Raw genomic sequence first — 18961 nt, 5'->3', positions numbered from 1 at the left:
GTGCGCTGAAGAGGAGAGCACGTCGTCCAAAGTGCAAGCAAGGGGTTGATACCCTTGAAGTCCGCCCAGTTGCAGAATCTGGTTCATTTGCTTTTGTACTGGGCCCTGGTGACTTTGCTCCTGGCAACCTGTATGATCTCCAGATTGGCCTGTGAGAGGCTAAGGTGAAGCGTTACCTGCTCAGGTGCCATGCTGTGAGGGCTAGTTTCCCTGGGGCAGGGTGGATGAGCATGCCCCTCCTGCAGTGCCAGAAGATGTGCTGGGCCTGTTGGAAGGTGAATCAGGGGCACCTCCGAGAGGCTGAGTAGCCCTGAAAACCATGGCCTGGCTGGCCACCACAGAGCTATCAGAATAATGAGTCGTCGGCGAGACTCCTTGATCTTGCAGATTACCCTGTGGATCAGGGGAGTCGGTGGAACAGCGTAGACTTTCACGCCGGTCCACTGGAGGTGGAATGAGTCACCCAGAGATCCGGGGCCCTGAACTTGCCAGGATGCGAACTGGGGACACTTCTTGTTGTGCCAGGTGGCAAAGAGATCCACTTGGGGATGACCCCACCTGTTGAAGATCTCCTGAATAAAGAGGTTGTTTAGCTGCCACTCGTAATTGTCCGCTCATAGCCCGCTGAGCCTGTCCGCTTCCAGGTTGTATTCCCTCAGGAGGTGGACTGCCATTAGGTAGATGTCGTTTTCCAGGGCCCACTCCCATATGCTGATCGCCAGTCTGCACAGAGGAGGGGATCTGGTGCCTCCCTGCTTGTGGAAGTAGTACATGACGGTCGAGTTGTCAGTCTGGATGAGGACAACCTTGCCCCTGTGAAGCGGTAGGAATGCTCTGAGCGCTAGCCAGATGGCATTTAGCTCCAACCAGTTGATGTGGTATTCCTGCTCCTGGTGCAGTGGACCGAGAGGCTGTCCAGGGTGGCTCCCCAGCCCTCGAGCAAGGAGTCTGTGGTGATGGTGGCCTTCAGGGAGGGCAGCTGAAAGGGCTTGCCCATCTGTAGGTTGCTGTCGCTGGACCACCATGTTAGGACCAGGTGGAGAGATGGAGGGACGTTGATCATCTCCGATTGAGAGCCCTGTTCCTGGTTCCATGAGGCCGCGAAGTGCAGCTGAATCCTCCTCATCCTTAATCTCGTATGTAGGGGTGTCACGGTATTAGTTTCATGACGGTACGATAACCTTCTTGCCAAATAGCAGGTGGAGTTAACTAATCTTAACAAATATTTTCTAAAAGGTCATAAATTGACAGATTTATCATCTCAAACAAAACCGTGCACCCAGGGCCAGAATTGGGCTTTTCAACATACTTTCCACTGAAATGACTTGCTTCCACCAAACACAAACACACGTGTGGAGAGGGGGAGGGGGCCCTGCTACAACTGGCAAAGCAAACTAAATAGCTTTTCTTAAGTGGTCATTTAGACTTTGTGTTCCCCTACTGGCGAAGATGAACATGTTGCCATCTTGATAACCTGCATGCCACAGATCAATGGAGGCTGATGGTAGTATACGCTTGTGCGCATATACACACACACACACACTTTCACACACACTTTCACACACACACACTTTACGTTACAGCCTTTAGTTTACTTGCGGGCCAAAAGGTTTTCAGAAATCACAGACATGTTACCCTTTGGTATGGCAGCAGGGAATACCGACAGATGTGACTTATTATATGTAAATTCAATGATAGAACCAGGGAAATCCCCCATTGCCATATGTTTTGAGAACATTATCCATTATAAATATATAAACCCCAAAGCCGCCACCCCAAAGTAAACCCTTTTCCTTCTTGGCACTGTATCTATTCTTCCTATTGCTAACATATTGATTTCGTGTCAGGCACGTGTGGTTTATGGAATGGCATTAAAAACTGCTCCAACTGAAACTACTTGGCAGACGGCAGATCCAACAGTGTAAGACCAAGTCTGCGCAGCACTTGCTTACTGCAGCCTTTACAAATCAGATTGAAAAGCACACTTAACGGTATGAACGGTATAACGGTATAAACAATGTGACGGTTATTATTGTTCAATTAAGTGGTTCACGGTATCTTTAACGGTATACCGTTATACCGTTACATCCCTACTCGTATGTGGCACGGCTAGTAAGACTGCTGAAAGTAGAACCAGGAGATGTTGGAACCACCATGCCGAGGTCACCTCTCTGCTGAGGAAGTGGGCGGTGGCCCTCTTGAAGGCTGAGATTTTGTCCTCCAACGGGAAGACCCTCTCGGGGCACATGCCCCAGATGAGGCCCAGAGTCTGCATGGTCTGCAGTTGTGACTTGAGATTGAGCGAGAAGCCCAGACCGTGCAGTGTGTTCATAAGGGCATGGGAAGAGTGGTGAACCGCCTCCGGAGATGTAGCCCTGACGAGTCAGTCGTCGAAGTATGGATAGATGTGGAGACCCTACACTCAGAGTAGGGCCGCCACAGCGTTCATGAGTCTGGTAAAGACCCTTGGGGCCGAGTTGAGGCCAAAAGGGAGGACCTTGTATTGAAAATGGAAGCCCATGATCCTAAACCGTAGGAAAGAACGATGGGGCTGCCAAATCGGGACGTGTAGGTACACGTCCTTCAGATTCAGGGAGCACCTCCAGTCTCCCTTATCCAAGGTCTCCGCTATAAAAGCTGGCGTAACCATCTTGAATTTTTGCAGGGGTAAGGATAGGTTGAGGGTGGAAAGGTCCAGCACAACACTCAGGCCCACCTGGTGCTTCTTCTGAATGGCGAAAATCTGGAATAACAGCCAAAGCCTTGCTGGGAGGCTGGGACTTCCTCCACAGCATGGCTCTCTACAAGGGACCGGATCTCTGCCAAAAGAGTTGCTGTTCCAACCTGTGGAGGGGAGGTGGGAGGAGAGGCAGTACCCCGTGGATACTACGGATAGGATCCAAGAGTTCACGACATTCTTGCCCCGGCAATGTGCATGGAGAGCAAGCCTGCCACCCCCCCCCCCCCCCCCACCGGAGACATGTGAACCCGAAGGGGCGTGTCATGCTTTCTTTCCCTTGGAGGCCGCCGCTGAGATGGGGGACTGGAAAAGGCCCTTCCACCCCCCCCTTCTGAGACAGCGAGCGGTGCGGCTGCCTGAATCTGCGTTCCTGGAAGCCGCTGAACCCTCCATATGTACGACCTCCGAGTGCTGCTGCGATTGGGTGTACGATTTGGGCGTGGTCGTCTTAAGGATTGATAAAGACTTTGCCGTTTGTAAGCTGTTTTTCTTTTTGTCCAGCTCCTCGTCCGTAGAGGAGTGGAAGGTGTCCCCTCCTCGAACGGTAGATCTAGAATGCGCTCCTGGACATCTGGGTTCAACTTGGTTGCCGGGAGCCATGCTGTCCTCATGTCTGTGGCCAGACCAGCAAGACGTTCGTGGAAGGCCCTGGCTGAGGATGGCGTGTCCGGTTCCTCCTCCTCCTCCTCCTCATCCGTATTTTGCGGATCTGGAGGCTCTTGTGGAGGAGGAGTAGCTAGAGGCTGGGGTACAGATCCCGCAGCTGGAGGTTGAGGAGGTGGCGGAGCCCCCTGTGGAGCCGGTTGGGAGAGCCGGGGGAGGTGGCTGCAACGGGGCCTGGGGCGTCAGCATCTGTGGTGCCTCTAGCATAGCATTGCGGGGAGGACTTCCCTGATGGAGTCTTTGATAACCCCCATCTGAGGTGACTTCATGAGGCTGAGGAACTTCTCGAAGAGCACCTCCTCACTGGCCAAGGAGGTGGGCAGGATGTGCTGACTGGGTAGCAGGGAGTTGCTGGAGCCGCTGCATACCCTGTCCATATGGACACCAAGGAAAACTGCCCTGCGCAACTGAGGGGTAGACACTAAGCCACGTACCTGGTTGAGGCCAGTTGTACCTCGACACTCGTTCTTCGCTGAATTCCTGCAATGGCGGACGGGTGCCTCTTTCTGGCGCAGCAGCCATTTTGTTGAGGACCTCCCGACAAAGAAATGGTGAAAAAAGACGACCAGGGCCATTTTGACAAAAATTGCACCCTTGGGTGCTTTACCGCAGCTAAGAATGCAGCCCGTGGTAAATTCACACCTCAGTAGTTAAAAGTAAACCACTGCCACCAGCCATTCATCGAGGAAAGGGTAACATAAAAAATGTTAAATGAGAAACTAGACAAACCCCCTCCAGCACCCTATTATAAGACATTGTGTGCTGGGTCTAGAAAGTTACAAATGTAAGTAAATTAATTTCACTTCACTGCTCCTGGAAACAGTTTATCGAAGAGAAGATATTTAAACCTTTGGGAAATCTGAAAGACTTCTCTGTGCCACTGTACTGAAGGTGCTTTACGTCACAATGTAAAGATGATGCTTTTGGAGTTTGTCAGACTCCAAAGTCAGAAGAAAGAGTCCAAATCACAGAAAAAAAATACATGAGAGAATGGGAAAAAGGTCTCACTCTCCAGGTTAGAAATAAAGTCCTAAAGTTCAGCAAAAGTGCTGGGGGTCTCTAAGGTAAAAGGGAATTAACACATTTCTAAGAATTCTCCCATCACCATCCGTGGAGCTGAGATGCCGAAGGGAAGAACCTTGAACTGATAGTGCATGTCCTCTATCATGAACCTTATGTACTCTGTGCGCTGGCAACATTGAAATATGAAAGTATGCATCTTTCATATACAATGTGGCCATGTTATCCCCTGCACCAGCAGAGGTATTACTTCCTGCAATGTTGTCATTCTAAACTTTTGCGGTTTCACATGTTCGATCAGCGCAAGTCTATCAAGGGCGCATGGTGAGATCCTTTTTGGGTACAAGGAAGTACACTGAATAAATACCCTTGTTTGCCTGGAGAATGGGGAAAACCTCTATGGTGCCCTTTTCCTGAAGGATCAGCGCCTCTTCCAGCACGATTTTCAGGTGTGCTGGTGATAGGCGTCTGCTCTTTGGTGGATGGTATTGAGGTGGCCGGTGGAACTCGATGCAATAACCGTGGGTGTCACTCTTGAGCACCCACTGGTCTGATGTGAACCCCCTCCCATGCGTGAATGACAACCATCCCACAAGTGGGGAAACATGACAGGAGACCAGGACTGGCGAGTCATTTTGCTGCAGAGACTGAAGAGCCTCTTGGGGTGGAGTTTCTACCTCTACCCTTGCCTCTGCGCTGTCGCCTTTACTGATATTGGCTGTTGCCAGCCGAACCTTGTCCGGGGACCATGGGGTACCTCCTGCGGCATTTTGTCTGTGTGGAGATCGGGAGAAAGACTGACATCAAAAAGGAATGTTGAGAGTTTGCACCTCCCTGCTGTTGGAAAGGCTTGGATGTAGTCTGGTTGAAGGATTTCAGCATCTCATGTTCTTTTTTAGCCATTTCCAAAGCATCGTCCACAGCCTTACCAAACAAGTTACTCTTCTATGGGCTTATTCATTAAGGAGGCCCGAGTCTCCGGCTTGAAACCTGCATTTTTTAGCCAGGCGTGTCTCTTGAGTAGAGTTCCCTGTGCCAGAGTGTGTCCCACCGTTTCATCAGCGTCTAGTGTGTTCGAGAATGTTGTGGGTCACCTGTCTACCCTCAGACGATCGCCATTTAGGCGTGGGTACACAGACCTCTTGAAGGCCTTCTTGAAGCAGGCCCAAATGCACGTCGCTCTGACTAGAGAAAATGGTGGCATTATTAGCAATTCTGGCAAAATAGGCTGCAGATGTAATACTCTTGCATAGAGTTTTTTGAGGTCTTATCGGGGGGAGCCTCTGCCATATACAGTGGCACACCAGCCCTTTTTCGGGTGCGGGTGATTGTAACAACGAGAGCGTCTAGTGTGGCATGACCTCGGATGTACATAAGGTCAGATGGAGAGGGGCAAAACAGTTTCTCAACCCGAGGGTTGACAGTCCTTGTAAGGGAAGGAGACGATAAGGAAGGGGCAAGGCGTTTCTTTATAGAGTTCAGCAGTTGTGGGAGTTTTTTTTTTTAAGAATGTCCTCAACAAAAGCAATCTTGGACAGCCTCCTGTGTGGCGATCTGAAAGTGGTATGCGGCCCTCTTTAGGATGGCATAAAATACCACTTGGTCATCTATTGGCGACGACGATCTCTGTTGAGGTGAGTAAGGCGGGTTCAGACAAATGTCTGCTTCTGGTGTAGGGGTGGGTGAGAGCCAAGGGCCTTCACATGCTGGTTGATATTGTCTGCAGTCTGGGCACTGGTCAGTTGTATCCTGACCAAAAGGATTGTCCTCATGACTAATAGGATCTTCATATATTTCTTCAGGCTAAGAATACTCAAATACTTCCTCCTGGTGAGTTTGTGTCTGAATTGGGAGCTTCTGCAGCTTTGGTAGAATGGGGTAGGAGTCCTCCCCTAGATCTCTTGCGAGTAATGCATCTTTCTGAAAATTCTATGAATTGTGACAGCTTTGCCATATAATTTTCAAACCTCTACCTAGTCCACAAGAATGAAGCAGAGGGGTCTGGAGGAGGGAAAGGCTCTTCAGAGTGGGTGATTGAGGGTGGGGTGGAAGGGGTGAGGTGGAGGCAGATTTACTAGTTAGAGTTCTAGAGAGGGCTGGGGGCTTTCAGAGTACTCTTCTCGACAAGGGCGGCGGGGGGTGCTTCTGGGCCATTCCACTGCCAAAACAATAGCCGTGAGACTCTTGCACAATGTCAACGGCTGTATGATGTATTTCGATGTGCCTGTAGGCGTCGTCGCGGCTGTCGACTCTGCCGAGCCTTCGAGCCGACGCTCTTGGGTGCCGTGTCGGCACTCGTGTCCTTTTTGTGGGAACGCCCTTATGAGTAGAATGCCCAGTCGCATGCTGAGAAAACTGTTGCGGGGAGGGCGCCGTACTGCGAGGTTCGGCAGGAACCATTTAAGTTTTCGGCAGGCCTTTTGGTGTTTGGTGCTTCATCGACTTATCCGTCGAGGAGGCTCTGGGGGTCGTGTGCTTTTCCTTGGGTGGTGCGTATGTTAATGAACACCCAAACACAGTACCGGTAGTCTGTTGGGGGTGGGCATCTGGGAACCAGAGGGTTCCACCGAAAGGTCTAGGGCCCTACAAATCGGAGCTATGGCTGCCGCTAGAGTCCTTGTGATCCGAGGCGACAGCACCAACGGGGAAACAACTTTTGGCTTGCATTATGTAGGCCGCCCGACGCTTTGTCCGCCTATCTTTTAACGTCTTAGGACGAAAGAGTTTGCAGGACTCACAGGAACGCTTGTTGTGGTCACAAGGTAAGCACCTATTGCATTTGCCACGGGTCTTTTTCCAGGGGTACTTTCCGTTGCATGACGGACATTTAAATGGAGTACTCTCCATAGAAGATGTAAAAGGCAGCCAGACCAGAAAGGCGAAGAGGGGAAAAGGAAATGCATTCTCAAAGAATCAACCCATGGGCCACACTCTGCGTACTGTACGGGACTGGCCAGAGGCCCGAGGCCACGTGGTCGACAGTCTTTCGATGCACTAGTCACCGAACAGCAGTGTATATCTTTGGCGTAGGGGTCGACAAAGCAGGTGAAGAGTGAAAGTCTACACGACCATCGGTCGAGGGACAACAAAGTAACTATTAAGCAATATAAACTCTTGCGAGTTCCGCCCAAGACGTTCAACTAGTTGGGCGGAAAAAAACTATCTGAGGAACCTCGACGCGCGAGGGATTTTGGGCACACATCACGTTAGACAGTGTTACAGTCACGACCATATCGACGTCCCATTTCGATCCTCGAAAGAAAGCTGCAATACTCTGCGATTACCACTAGATGTCGTACTATATGCAAAGCGTGTGATTCTAAACAGATCAACAAGCATCAGAACACTACTTAGCCCACCAACCAGTTTATCTCTCTGAAATGGAATACCTAGAGATGGGGAATGTCTCGGGAGGATAGCGCAGGAGCAACATGCTCGCCTTGGAAGCAAGACAACACTGAGCAAGACAGGTTCAATCCTCGGGTCCGCGCTTAGAAACCTATGAGTATTAAGCGTGTTATAAATAACCAATCATATCATAAATCCACTACCACGAACCACCAGGGTAGACACGTCAGCGCACTGAGCTCCAAAAACATCCCAAGTAATGAGGCCATCCACCGACAACCAGACACTCATTCCTACTAATATGCTCACTCTCCACTTTACATCAACAAACAATAGAACGCAGTTATACCCCTCAATCAGTTCAGCCTAGCAGCATACAATCTCCAACACATGCTCCACAGCAGCCAGAATGCAGACTTGGAAACCACCCTCCTTACTGCACACATTACACTGATCTCACATCCACTGCACCACACTTATTAGCATGCAGCCATCCTGCACACACCACTCTGGCTGCACACATACAATGGGCATCCAAGCACTATATACTGCACTGATTTAGACCACGGTCCTCGAGGGTGCTCAACCCAAAGCCCTTTCAGATCATTCCAAATGGTACATATGGCGCTATACAAATGCACAACAACTTAACAGTGGTAGTGAGGAAACCACTGGCCTCCAGAGAAGGGTTTGAAACCCTAACAGTGAGAAAGAACTGTACCAAACAATACCAGTAGAAGGCAGTCCTTCTCTGGGTTTCGTCAGGGGAAGGGAGTCCTTCCCCTCTCCCCCCGCCCACCCCAAACCCTGTGGTCAACTGTAGAAAGTACCCCCGCCTACCCCAAACCCTGTGGTGAACTGTAGAAAGTAACGTCAGGCGAAAGATGTTCTCTTGGCACAGGGCTGAGAGTGGCAGGGGAAGGGAGACATTACGCTGGTATTTTCTGTTGAAAGAAACCATTTGTTAGACACTGTTCAAGAAGCAGTAGAAGAGAGCCATTCGCCTGAACGTTATAGTGTGAGGGTTAGAGCAGGATTTGACACAGGCCGGGGGAACTTTAATTTGATGGACATAGACAATTTGATTTTAGTTCGAGGCAGGTGAACCTCTTAGGAGGTGGGGACAATGAGGTATTTTATTTAAGAAATAAAGGTTTATAACCAAAACCATGCCCCCTTTGTGACAGCTTCCTTCGACACCTTTACAACAGCCAAACTATTTAACCTATTTAACTCCTTACCCAATAAGGAAGGAAGACGACAACTTTCATAAAACGACTGGAAACCTGGCTATTCAACTCAATGAGAGAATTGAAAAAATGTGCACCCGCACAAACCATACTCTGGGACCAAAACAAACATTGGGCAATATGGATTAAAGAACCAACAATAAATCCACCACACCCCCAGAGCAAAACAGAAACCAACTAACCACTCCCTCCTCTTTTCCACACCCTGCATACCTCTCACCTACTGCCCATGCCATAAAGGGACATCAAACACCCAAAACCTCGCAAACCACAACACCCACAAAATCAAATGGTTGCCATATACAAATAACCCAGACACTGGACACTACCACTCAGTGCACAACAAGCCCAGTGCATACAGAAAAGTACAGACAGAAAGCTCACATGCACAGATGCCAATATCTCCTGGTTCTGCTAGTATCAACAGAAGAGCACAACCGCTAGTCTATCCCTCTTCCCCACTCCATTAACCAACCACACCCACTTTTCTTACAGAGCCACGTAAGCGCCTGGAGGTCATGCAAATGGTAGAGGTGCATGGTATAAATCACTATAACACAACATAGGAAATGTGTAGTATCTTCTCTTGTGCAGAATAAGAATAACACATTACAGTTTAGCTATGTTACCAATTGAGGGTTTTGGTCCAACTTCGATACCATCTTGCCATTAGGTTGGACATTTTCATAACACTTACCAGAGGTGGTGCATGTCTAACCAACAACCGTTAAAAGCAAAAACATACAATGCTGCTTACTGCCAGAGGTACAGTAACGTTCGCCTTCATAGCCTCAGACAGATGTGTGGAGAACCTCCCATAAGGAGATAATTTATCTTGGGCTCAAAGGACCCAAATAGTTATCATTAGTCTTTTGAAGTCTTTAACCAATGGCGAAAGTCTGCTTAACCAAATGTAGAAAATAAAATGCATCATGTCTCGCAACAGTGTTTGAGGGGCCTTCCGTTCAAAAATATGCACCATATAACTGTAGTATGGTTTACAATGCTGGGCGAGGCACTGAAAACTATAAATCTTCTGCACCATTAAGCAATGTTTTATTAGGTGTACAAGTGCTCCAAGGCAAGGGATGCCATCAAGACAGGGTCCTTAAACTACTCAAAGTATAATATGCTGCAACGTACCTGCATGGTAATTGTAGGGGTAGTCAGGCCTGTGGCGGCTGTGAGGGTGGTCTGTGCAGCAGAGACGGTCATGGAACCAGGATTGATCACCTGACTGGACAAAGTAGCAATGGTGCCAAGAGTGGTGATTGGCGTGGCAAGGGACGCGTTTGTGTGTATACCAGCTCCAGCCAGGCTGGATGAAACTGTTCCAGTTACAGTGCCAAGTGTGGTTACTCCTGAATAAAAACAAGTATTTACATCAGTGAATGGGTCTCCGAAATCAATTGTCTGCCCATCAAAAGAAAAGATGTAAACAAAAAGGTAATAAACACATGGGTAAATTATGAAAAACATATGCAACAGTTACTCAGCATACATATTATGGTACTCCTAATTTCATAGTCTCCTTTCATCCATTTTCTTGGAATAGCAGGGACATGAACAAAGCCAATAGCCAGCTTTTTCGTTAACTGCCACCCCTGCAGAGCCAGTTTCCCATGTTATATTCGCAGCTATTTTCACAGCTATTTTAACCGTGGTGTTTTCAGTTAGGTAAGATTTTCATATTTAAATCTTCCTCACCTGTGTCAACCCCAGAACTTTCTGCTGAACTTGGTGATTATTTTCCCCGCTCACCCCTTCTTTCACTCTTTTTAGGTCTCTCGATAGTGTGTGCTTGGATTTATAGTTCCCTTTAACTTTTGGGATGACTGTTTTACTATGGCAGCACACAGCATCTTATGTGCAGTGTTGGGTTGTCTTTGGGCTTCCCTTTTTAATTCATCTTTACTTAACTTAGAAGTGGAATTTCCGTCACCTTTACATTTAATATGCAAGACGCACAAACCCAACCTTATAAGAAGTGATGGGGAGATGCATGGTATCCCCTTTTCTCACTGACCTAGTAACATTTTTGTTACAATAACAAGGACTATTGTGACGGGTGGCAGTGGTTACACATTAATAACTTATTTAGTCCTATTACTCGCTGTTAGGCAAGATTTTCTGTAGTAACCCTGTGGGAGACTACCCTAGCCTTGTCCTCTTGGCAATAGGTAACCCAACATTTGGTATAGGTCTGTACTACACAAATTCGTAGAGTGACTGAGCACCCAGGCTTATCTCAAGAGTGGTCAATGTGAGCTGCAGTGTTGTAACAGATTCACAGTGACATGTATTCAAATAACACTTATACTCAAGGTTTCTTGATTAAAATTATTATTAATTTAACAGTCGGTTTTAAAATCAGCCTTCTTTAGTAGGGAGGACTATGCAACACTTAAAAACACTTCAAAAATACACTTGTTCAGTCAAGTAAGTAGATACCCTTTTGAGAGGTCACACCCACACTTCCTACACACTTCCTTACACCTACAATCCTTCAATTGCTATGACACTGGACATTAATATATCACTTTACACTTAAAGGGAATACTGAAGTTGTAGAAAAAGGGAAAGGTTAGGGAAGGGAACAATGGTTAACATGTTTCTCAAAACAGGTAAGTACTTTTCAATCCCCAATGAAATATAGGTTAACTTTCCCACTTGTACAGGTTATGTATGACTTTGAGAGACAGTTAAACACAGAGGGCAAGAAGAGTCTTCAGGGAGCCAGGACAGCCAATGTCAATTGAGCAAAGTCTAGGGAAGCTGAGGCACTTCTTGAAGGTAGCACAAGTCTTGCACAATGTTAAAGAGTTTTATAGTAAAAAGAATCACTGTTGGGCCACAAGCTGGGAGGCTTGTGAAAAGCAAAGATGCAAGCTACCCTGCAAAGGGCAGGCAATGCATGTCAATAGTGAGAGCACGCAAGCAACACACAACAAGAGGCAAGTACCCCTAGTTACACAGTACCTTGAGTCTGAAGAAAAGGTTCCAGCTGGATTCTGTTCCTGTTGTAGTCTTGCCGATCCTGTTCTTGGGCCTCAGTCATGGGGACAAGAGGGAGGCCATCTGGCGACTCCTGCACTATGGTATGAAGGTCAGCAGCAGCAATGGGCACAATTCAGATCAGCAGCACTTCATGGTTTCAGCTACTCGCAAATAGCACCACTGCACTTCTTGGACACCTTGTGGGCCTTCCTTGCTTCTGGGGTCCAGCATGGTTGAGGTGGCTCAGGCTTGTTTAGTCCTTCAAGGGAGTCTGGAGGATCTTCCTGGAGCTCGAGTCCAGATTAAAAGGCAATAAACTCGATTCTAGTGTTCCTGTCCCCTGGCACGCGGTTCCAGCAGCAGTGAAGAAGAACAGCCAGCAGATAGAGGAGGTTCCAGTCAAGTTCGTCTCGGGGTCAGTTGGTCCCAACAACCCAAGGGGAAAAGCCATCCTTTGAGCTTCTCTAATCGATTAGAAATTCTGAGCTTAAGCACTGCAGCAGGACTTCACCAGGCAAACCAACGGTCCAGGAGAGTGTAGCAAGCTTCTCTTCCAGTTTCTTTGCTTCCTTCGTCCAGTGGTCAACTCTCCTTCCTTGCAAAAGACCTTGCCTTTTATGCAAGTCGTTAACATTCATTCGCCGCCTAGCTGTCACTCACAGCCGATCACCTTTGAGTGTATTCCTGTAACCAAGGAGACCAAGCACAGGGAGTTACAGGACCACCCTCGCTTCCTACCCTGCCAGACATGCTGGAGCCAGAGGCGGGCTTCACCAGTGAATCCGACCAAAGACAAAATGAACAAAGGGACCAAACCTAGTTTGGCGCACAGAGTAAAACTCAAGGACCTTTCCAACAAGAAATGGTGAAAAAAAGAATACCCAAACCATTTTGAGAAAATGGGCACCCATGGGTGCAATCCTGCAGCTGAGGATTCAGTCTGCAGTAAAAACAAACAATGGTAGGAAAAATAAACTGCCACCAGCCATTAATTGTAGAAACAGTCACAGAAATGTTAGACGAGAAGGCAGACAAAGAGGATACTAAGTTACCCCTCCAGCACTATGTAAGAGTGTGTGCTGGGTCTACAGTAGGAGCTGGGTCTACAAAGAGAAAAAGGTAAGTAAAGTCAATTTCACTTTCTACTCTTGGAAACAGTTTATCCAAAATAAGGTATTCAAAACTTGGCAGAAATCCAAAGGATTTCACTGTGACACTGCACTGAGGTTGCTGTGTGTCACAACACAAAAAGATGCCCATGGAGTTTGTCAGACTACAAAACCAAAACACACACGGGGTTCAAATCAGAGAAAAATACATTAGAGAGTGGGGAAAAGGTCTCATTCTCCAGTATAAAAATTGAAAGCTGGAAAAGGGCTGGGGGTCTCTATGGTAGAAGGGAGTTAGCACAGAAATTAACATTTTCCCTAGCAGGCAAAGGCTGTCAAGAAAGCCGCAGTAACGCACAGGAGGGTCACAATTCGGATAAAAGGAAGACGCCAACATTCTGTCACCATTTTGGAGAATGCTGGTTTCTTGGGTCTTCCTCTGCCGTCCGAGGTGGGGAGGTCCTGGTTGAAATTTTGTCTTTAGCAGGAACCCTTTGTGTTTCCTGTGAAGGATCCAAACTGTCTGTAAAGGCAGGAAGTAAGGGAGGAGTCAAACTCTGCAGTCTGCCTGAAAGGAACCAGCTCCTAATGGTGGGCTGGCTGTCTGGATTGGACAGACCACAGAAGTTGTACTTGGGTTCCTGGATAGGGGTCTGATTCTGGAAGCTACTGACAAGTTGACCAGTGGAAGCAAATCCGAAGAGCAAGATGAAGACGCTGCAATTGATTCCAACGACCGGAGAGCCTGCTGTGTAACTGAAGCCCGTTTTAACCATTCCTTTCAAGCTACCTGGGGTCCCAAATATGACCTCTACCCAGAGGCTGGTGAGACTCACTAGTGTTGAGAGGACCTGCATTTAGAGCCATCCCTCAACTTGCCTTGACCTAGCTGGGTGGCAAACCGCCAATATCAGGTGCACAAAACCTGAGGGTGTTTCACAACCTAGACCCCGGGTGTACCATACTTGGTTGGCCAGAGAAAGGCCATCGCTGTTGGATCCAGACCATGGGGGTGGACAAGCTAGGGAGGATCACCTAGGTAGGGGGTCCTCAGGGAGTGGGGGAGAAGCACCCTATGGTGAGACATGGTATTCCCTTTTTCAACAACCCATCTAACCCCTATCCCTGCTTATTTCTATGGGAAACTGCCATAATTCCTCCCCCTTTGTCACAGCAAAAGTACGGGACCAAGGAGATGAGGAATGAGGTTAGAAAGATTACCCCGAAATGCATTGCGTCGCTCCCTGGAACGAGGTTAGGCAGGGTCAGGCACGTAGCTCTAACAATGTAGACCTGCCACTCATTAAACACTCCCTGTGAAGATAAAAGGTGGCACGCACAGGCTCACTTTGAGCAAGGCCAAGTACGCGAAGGAACAGCTCTTCCCAGGCTGATGCAAACCAGGCTGTGGCAGGCCAACATGCTAATCGACAGTTGAGAGGACCAAGAGAAAGCCAGGCAAGATTTCCATGCTTTCGGGAGGCCGTGAGCACTCGACGAGCAAAGCCAAGCAAGCGGAGGAAAGACACCTTCAAATTGCCAGAAAGCAGCCTGCGACCCTCCCAGGTGCATGGCTGTTCATAGTTGGTGGAGCGATTTGTCTGGTTAATTCCGATAACGAACAAGACTCCTCCATGCTAACTAGTTACCTGTCCCCGTCCCTCCCCCACCCCAGCTCCTCCCGCATGAACTACAGAGTTGGGGAGGAGCAGAAGAGGCGTTGATAACAGCCTTGGGCTGCAGGAAAGAGATGATGGAAAACTAATTAACAAAGACGGTGATTTATCTAGGGAAACAAAAGTCTGGTTGATGTTAAAGGGAAAGGGACTGTCATTTGAAAGTTGAAGGTTGCACATGTGCCGATAAAACACAAATGAAGAGAACAATTGATGAAAGACAAGGACATAAAGTCGCACATACCTGTAACTTCTTCAGAATGGGTCTGGCAAGGATTCACATGCTCATGAATATTCCGTCATGGCGGGAATCCTCGGTAAAAGCAAAAACAGTTTCACTTTCGTTCATAAACTATCTTTCTCCTATAACCCAATCCCTGAGCTCTGGGTCGCATTGCCCCCAGCCAATGACTGCCGGTCCCTAAACCCCTCCTCTGGCAGCCATCTTTAGATTTGGTAGCATGTAAAGTGGCAGTAGGACCCAGAAGAGACGCAGAGGCGCCGGGAGGGTTTGCATGTGAATCCATGCCAGACCCATGCTGGAGAACAACAGTTACACAGGCAGTGCTCCAGATAAGATATTGTGGTGGGAGTATTTTACTCCCGATTTTTAAACTTTGAGAGTAAATGTGATTTTAAGAGAGTAAAAATGACTTTTCTCCTTTGCAAGAGTAAAATATATGGGACATCCAGCCGACATGTGCAAAAACTGTGTGGAAATCATTACTATGTGGCAGCTTTCTGCATTGTGACAGAATACACCTTCCATTATTTCTCTAAGGTCTGGCCATTTGATCTCTCCTGTATATATTTAAATGTTGAAAACTCAAAAACCTAGCCAATTACTTAGTAAAGCAAGCATGAATTGTATTGTGCGTTTTGAGGTTCGATAGCAGAATTGTCTTTTGATCTTTAATGAAGTCCTTGTTTCCTGGAGCTATTACTTCCTAATGGTATGCCAATGTTATGATACAACAGTGCAAAGAGGCAAGGACCCAATGCTAAATTCTATATCTAATCTCATGGTTAAATGATTATTTATATAGTGCTTTTTGCAAAGTGCTGTACATAGAACATAATTATCACAATAATCACCAAACCGAAATTGGTACAACTTTAGCTACCTCAAAAGGTCGCAAGGCTGAGTTGGCCTTTGCGGGTTTCGAATCTGCAACCTACAGATCACGCACAGATCACAGCAACGTGAACATCCTTCAGAGGTCGGTTAACGGAGTATCGACTGAGTTATAATAATTACAGTGCCTAGATGTTGGACGAGCCAATCGCTACATAAAGTTAAATACCGATCTGGATTATCACAGGGACAGGTTTTGCTGTGTTTCTATTTCAATTACAAACGTAACTAATTTTGAACAGCACTTGCACTTGCACTTCCTGGAGAGTCAGGTTTTGTAGATTTGAGAGGCTAGAACACCTGTGATTGGTGTAATGACAATCACTCACCCTTGAACAAGGATGCTGCTGCCACTGACCATTTATAATAATGTACCCCATTGATTGCAAGGTTGAATGGATGTAAACTAGACCGTGCATAGTCATCATTTTAGACACTTTTTATAATTAGAGTGCAAATTAAATAAGTGTGAAAAGTATCTGCCTCTGCACGATTATGCACACAGCACAGGAACTCTGAAAAATACAATGGTGCAATACTGGTTTGTTTTCATTTGAAAAAAAGCATAATTTGTTACAAAATATTAATTCTCAATTGCAACTTAGTTTTCCATCTTATTAATTTTACAATCCTAAAATGCTAGTAAAATAAATATGCAGTGATTGTTTGTTCCATGAGCATCAACAAAGCAGAAGCTGAATGGGAAGAAACCATTCCTTTTATCAGTGTGCAGTTTCTTTTTTTGAAAGGCTTCTGAGGCGTTTATCCATAGCTTGCACTAACATCCAGGTAGATAACAATCACAAGAAGCCTTCTGGTTTCTGTCAAGTAACCTGACCTTTGCACTGCCCTCTGCTCTAACCCTGTGTGTAAATATACACAGGAAAATAATAAAACTGCCGTATTTACAAGGTTTTCACGCGTAAAAAGGCCAAGTACGCGCCCTATCTGTAGGCCTGGTTACAGGTAAGTTCCTTCTCCAGCATGGGGCCTGGCATGGATTCACATGCTCATGAATAAAGAATACACAGCAGTACATACATACACAACCACGGGAGGTGGCAAGGCTCAACAGAAGCAATTGCTCTTACTTCCTCACCAGGCTCACTTTCAAGAGAACAGGTTGCTTGGCCGACTCTCCTTCTCCCTTAACTCTGGTTACGGGGGGCCAGACGTCCTGGCAGGTTCAGTCCTCCTTGGAGGCCGGTGTGCCGCCCTGGGAACCTTGACGACGGCAGCCAACTCCGAAGGCCTTGGAGCAACCCCTGTAGGCTTCCTGGGTCGTTGAACAGGAGGGTTGGCAGTAAGGATGAACCACCGCAGAAACTCTTCAAAGACCTCCCCGACTTTCCTCCTGAGAGACAAAAGGACGGACGGGCGTCCGTGTCTGTTTTGATGGCCTGAAGAGACTCGTCGACTGCCTTGCTGAAAAGGTTGTCTCCAAACAGCATGTCCAGGAACCTCGACTGGACCACTTGTCTGATGTTGGTGGCCTTCAGCCAGCCACAAAGACAGAGGCAAACCCTGTTACCCATCTGGTTGAACCCTGTGTCCGCAATGCCCAGGGCCATGGTGATGGCGTGGTCTGACGCCACCTTGCCTTCCTGAAGAATCTCCATTGCCTCTATGTGCTTGTCCTCTGGGACGATGTCCAGGATCGGAGTCATCTTGTACCATAGGCCCCAGTCGTACCTGGCCAGGATTGCTAAAGCGTTGAGCGCTTTGACCATCGTCGCTGCTAAGTAAATGACCTTCCATCCCACGGCGTCCAACATCTTCCCTTCGCTGCCTGGGGTATCAGATGACGACGGGTTGGACAACTTCTTGTTTGCCGTAGCCGAAACCACTGAGTCTGGCAATGGTTGTACCCTCAGACATTTGGGCGTCAAGTCCGGCACCCTATACTACTACTCCAACCAATCCCTCTTCTCCGGGGCCGGGTTCTTAAGGAGCACCAGCCCCTCATCCCAGACATCGTCCAGGAGTGTTACTGATGGAATGGTCTTCCGCTTTGCCTCCTGGCATTGGTACTGGAAACCTTCGGTGTGAGCAAAGTTCGATGCACGGGCGATCATGGAGTGCAAAGATTCCACTTCGTCCGGTGGGGAGGCCCTCGGTGGCAGAAAGTTCCACTGGTGTGCATCGTAGCCGTGTCCGTCCCCGTGTCCTTTGGGGGGGGGGGGGGGGTGAATTGGTGGTGTATTAGGGGGAGGTCGGTGACGTTTGGAGTGGAGGCGTAGGATGTCTCCTTTTCTTCGGCTGCGGTGCTTCCGTTGGCAACAGGGACGTCGCTGGTGGAGTTGCTGCTGGTGGTGGTGCCGTCGGCATCCTCCTCTGAATCTCCCGACAGCAGTGTGTGGAGGGTTGACAGACTATCCTGCAACAGGTCTCTCGGGGAAGAGCAGGGGGTAAGGTCACTGAGCCCAGCGCCTATGTCATCACCCCATGCCTTGTCGCCGTTGCCTCTGGTGGACGATTCCTCGATGTTCTCGTCGTCACCCATCTCCTCCATGATGGTGTGGATGGAAACAACGTCTTCATCGGACAACAATATCTGTGCCCTGAAGCTCCTCCACGCCCCTCGGGTCCTGAGGGGTCAGCTCGGGCTGAGGCCCGGCATCCTCCTCTCCGGAGTCTTCTCCACTAGCTAAGCAAAGCCATCCGACTTGGGAGGAAGGACCACCATTGCTGCTGCCGGGACCCCCTGGACCAGGTTAGCCCCCCCCCCGCCCCTCGCCTTCAAGAGGGCAGCAGCAACTAGCTCAATGGAAGAAGACATCTTGGCCAGATCCACCTGGGCCTTCGCTAAAAGAGCGACACCTTGTCCTGCTTGGCCTCCTCTGGCTTCTCATGCAACTTAGATGGGGTAGCTGACTTTCTCTTCGACGAAGCGCTGGAGCGATGGCAGGAGACTGATGCTGACGAGACTATGATAGGCCTGAAGGGCTTCACGAAACTTCCAAGACCACCACTCGATTTCTGCCCTAGAGTATCGATGAGATGCCGAAAAACAGAGTCCCATT

The 18961-nt window shown here is 48.2% G+C and overlaps 1 protein-coding gene across 3 annotated transcripts in view; it reads right to left on the bottom strand.

The window, feature by feature from the left end:
• Window positions 1-18961, bottom strand: part of HCFC1 (host cell factor C1) — a 771113-nt gene that overhangs the window by 269239 nt on the left and 482913 nt on the right. For all 3 annotated transcript variants that reach the window (XM_069645438.1, XM_069645439.1, XM_069645441.1), the window contains exon 16: window positions 10165-10382. In XM_069645438.1, the coding sequence (XP_069501539.1) occupies window positions 10165-10382 (218 nt within the window). The remainder of the gene's footprint in view (window positions 1-10164; window positions 10383-18961) is intronic.

The sequence above is a fragment of the Ambystoma mexicanum genome, chromosome 2p (assembly GCF_040938575.1).
Source record: "Ambystoma mexicanum isolate Mex_15411 chromosome 2p, UKY_AmexF1_1, whole genome shotgun sequence".
NCBI classification, from domain to species: domain Eukaryota; kingdom Metazoa; phylum Chordata; class Amphibia; order Caudata; family Ambystomatidae; genus Ambystoma; species Ambystoma mexicanum.
This window is presented reverse-complemented; position numbering and strand designations above follow the sequence as displayed.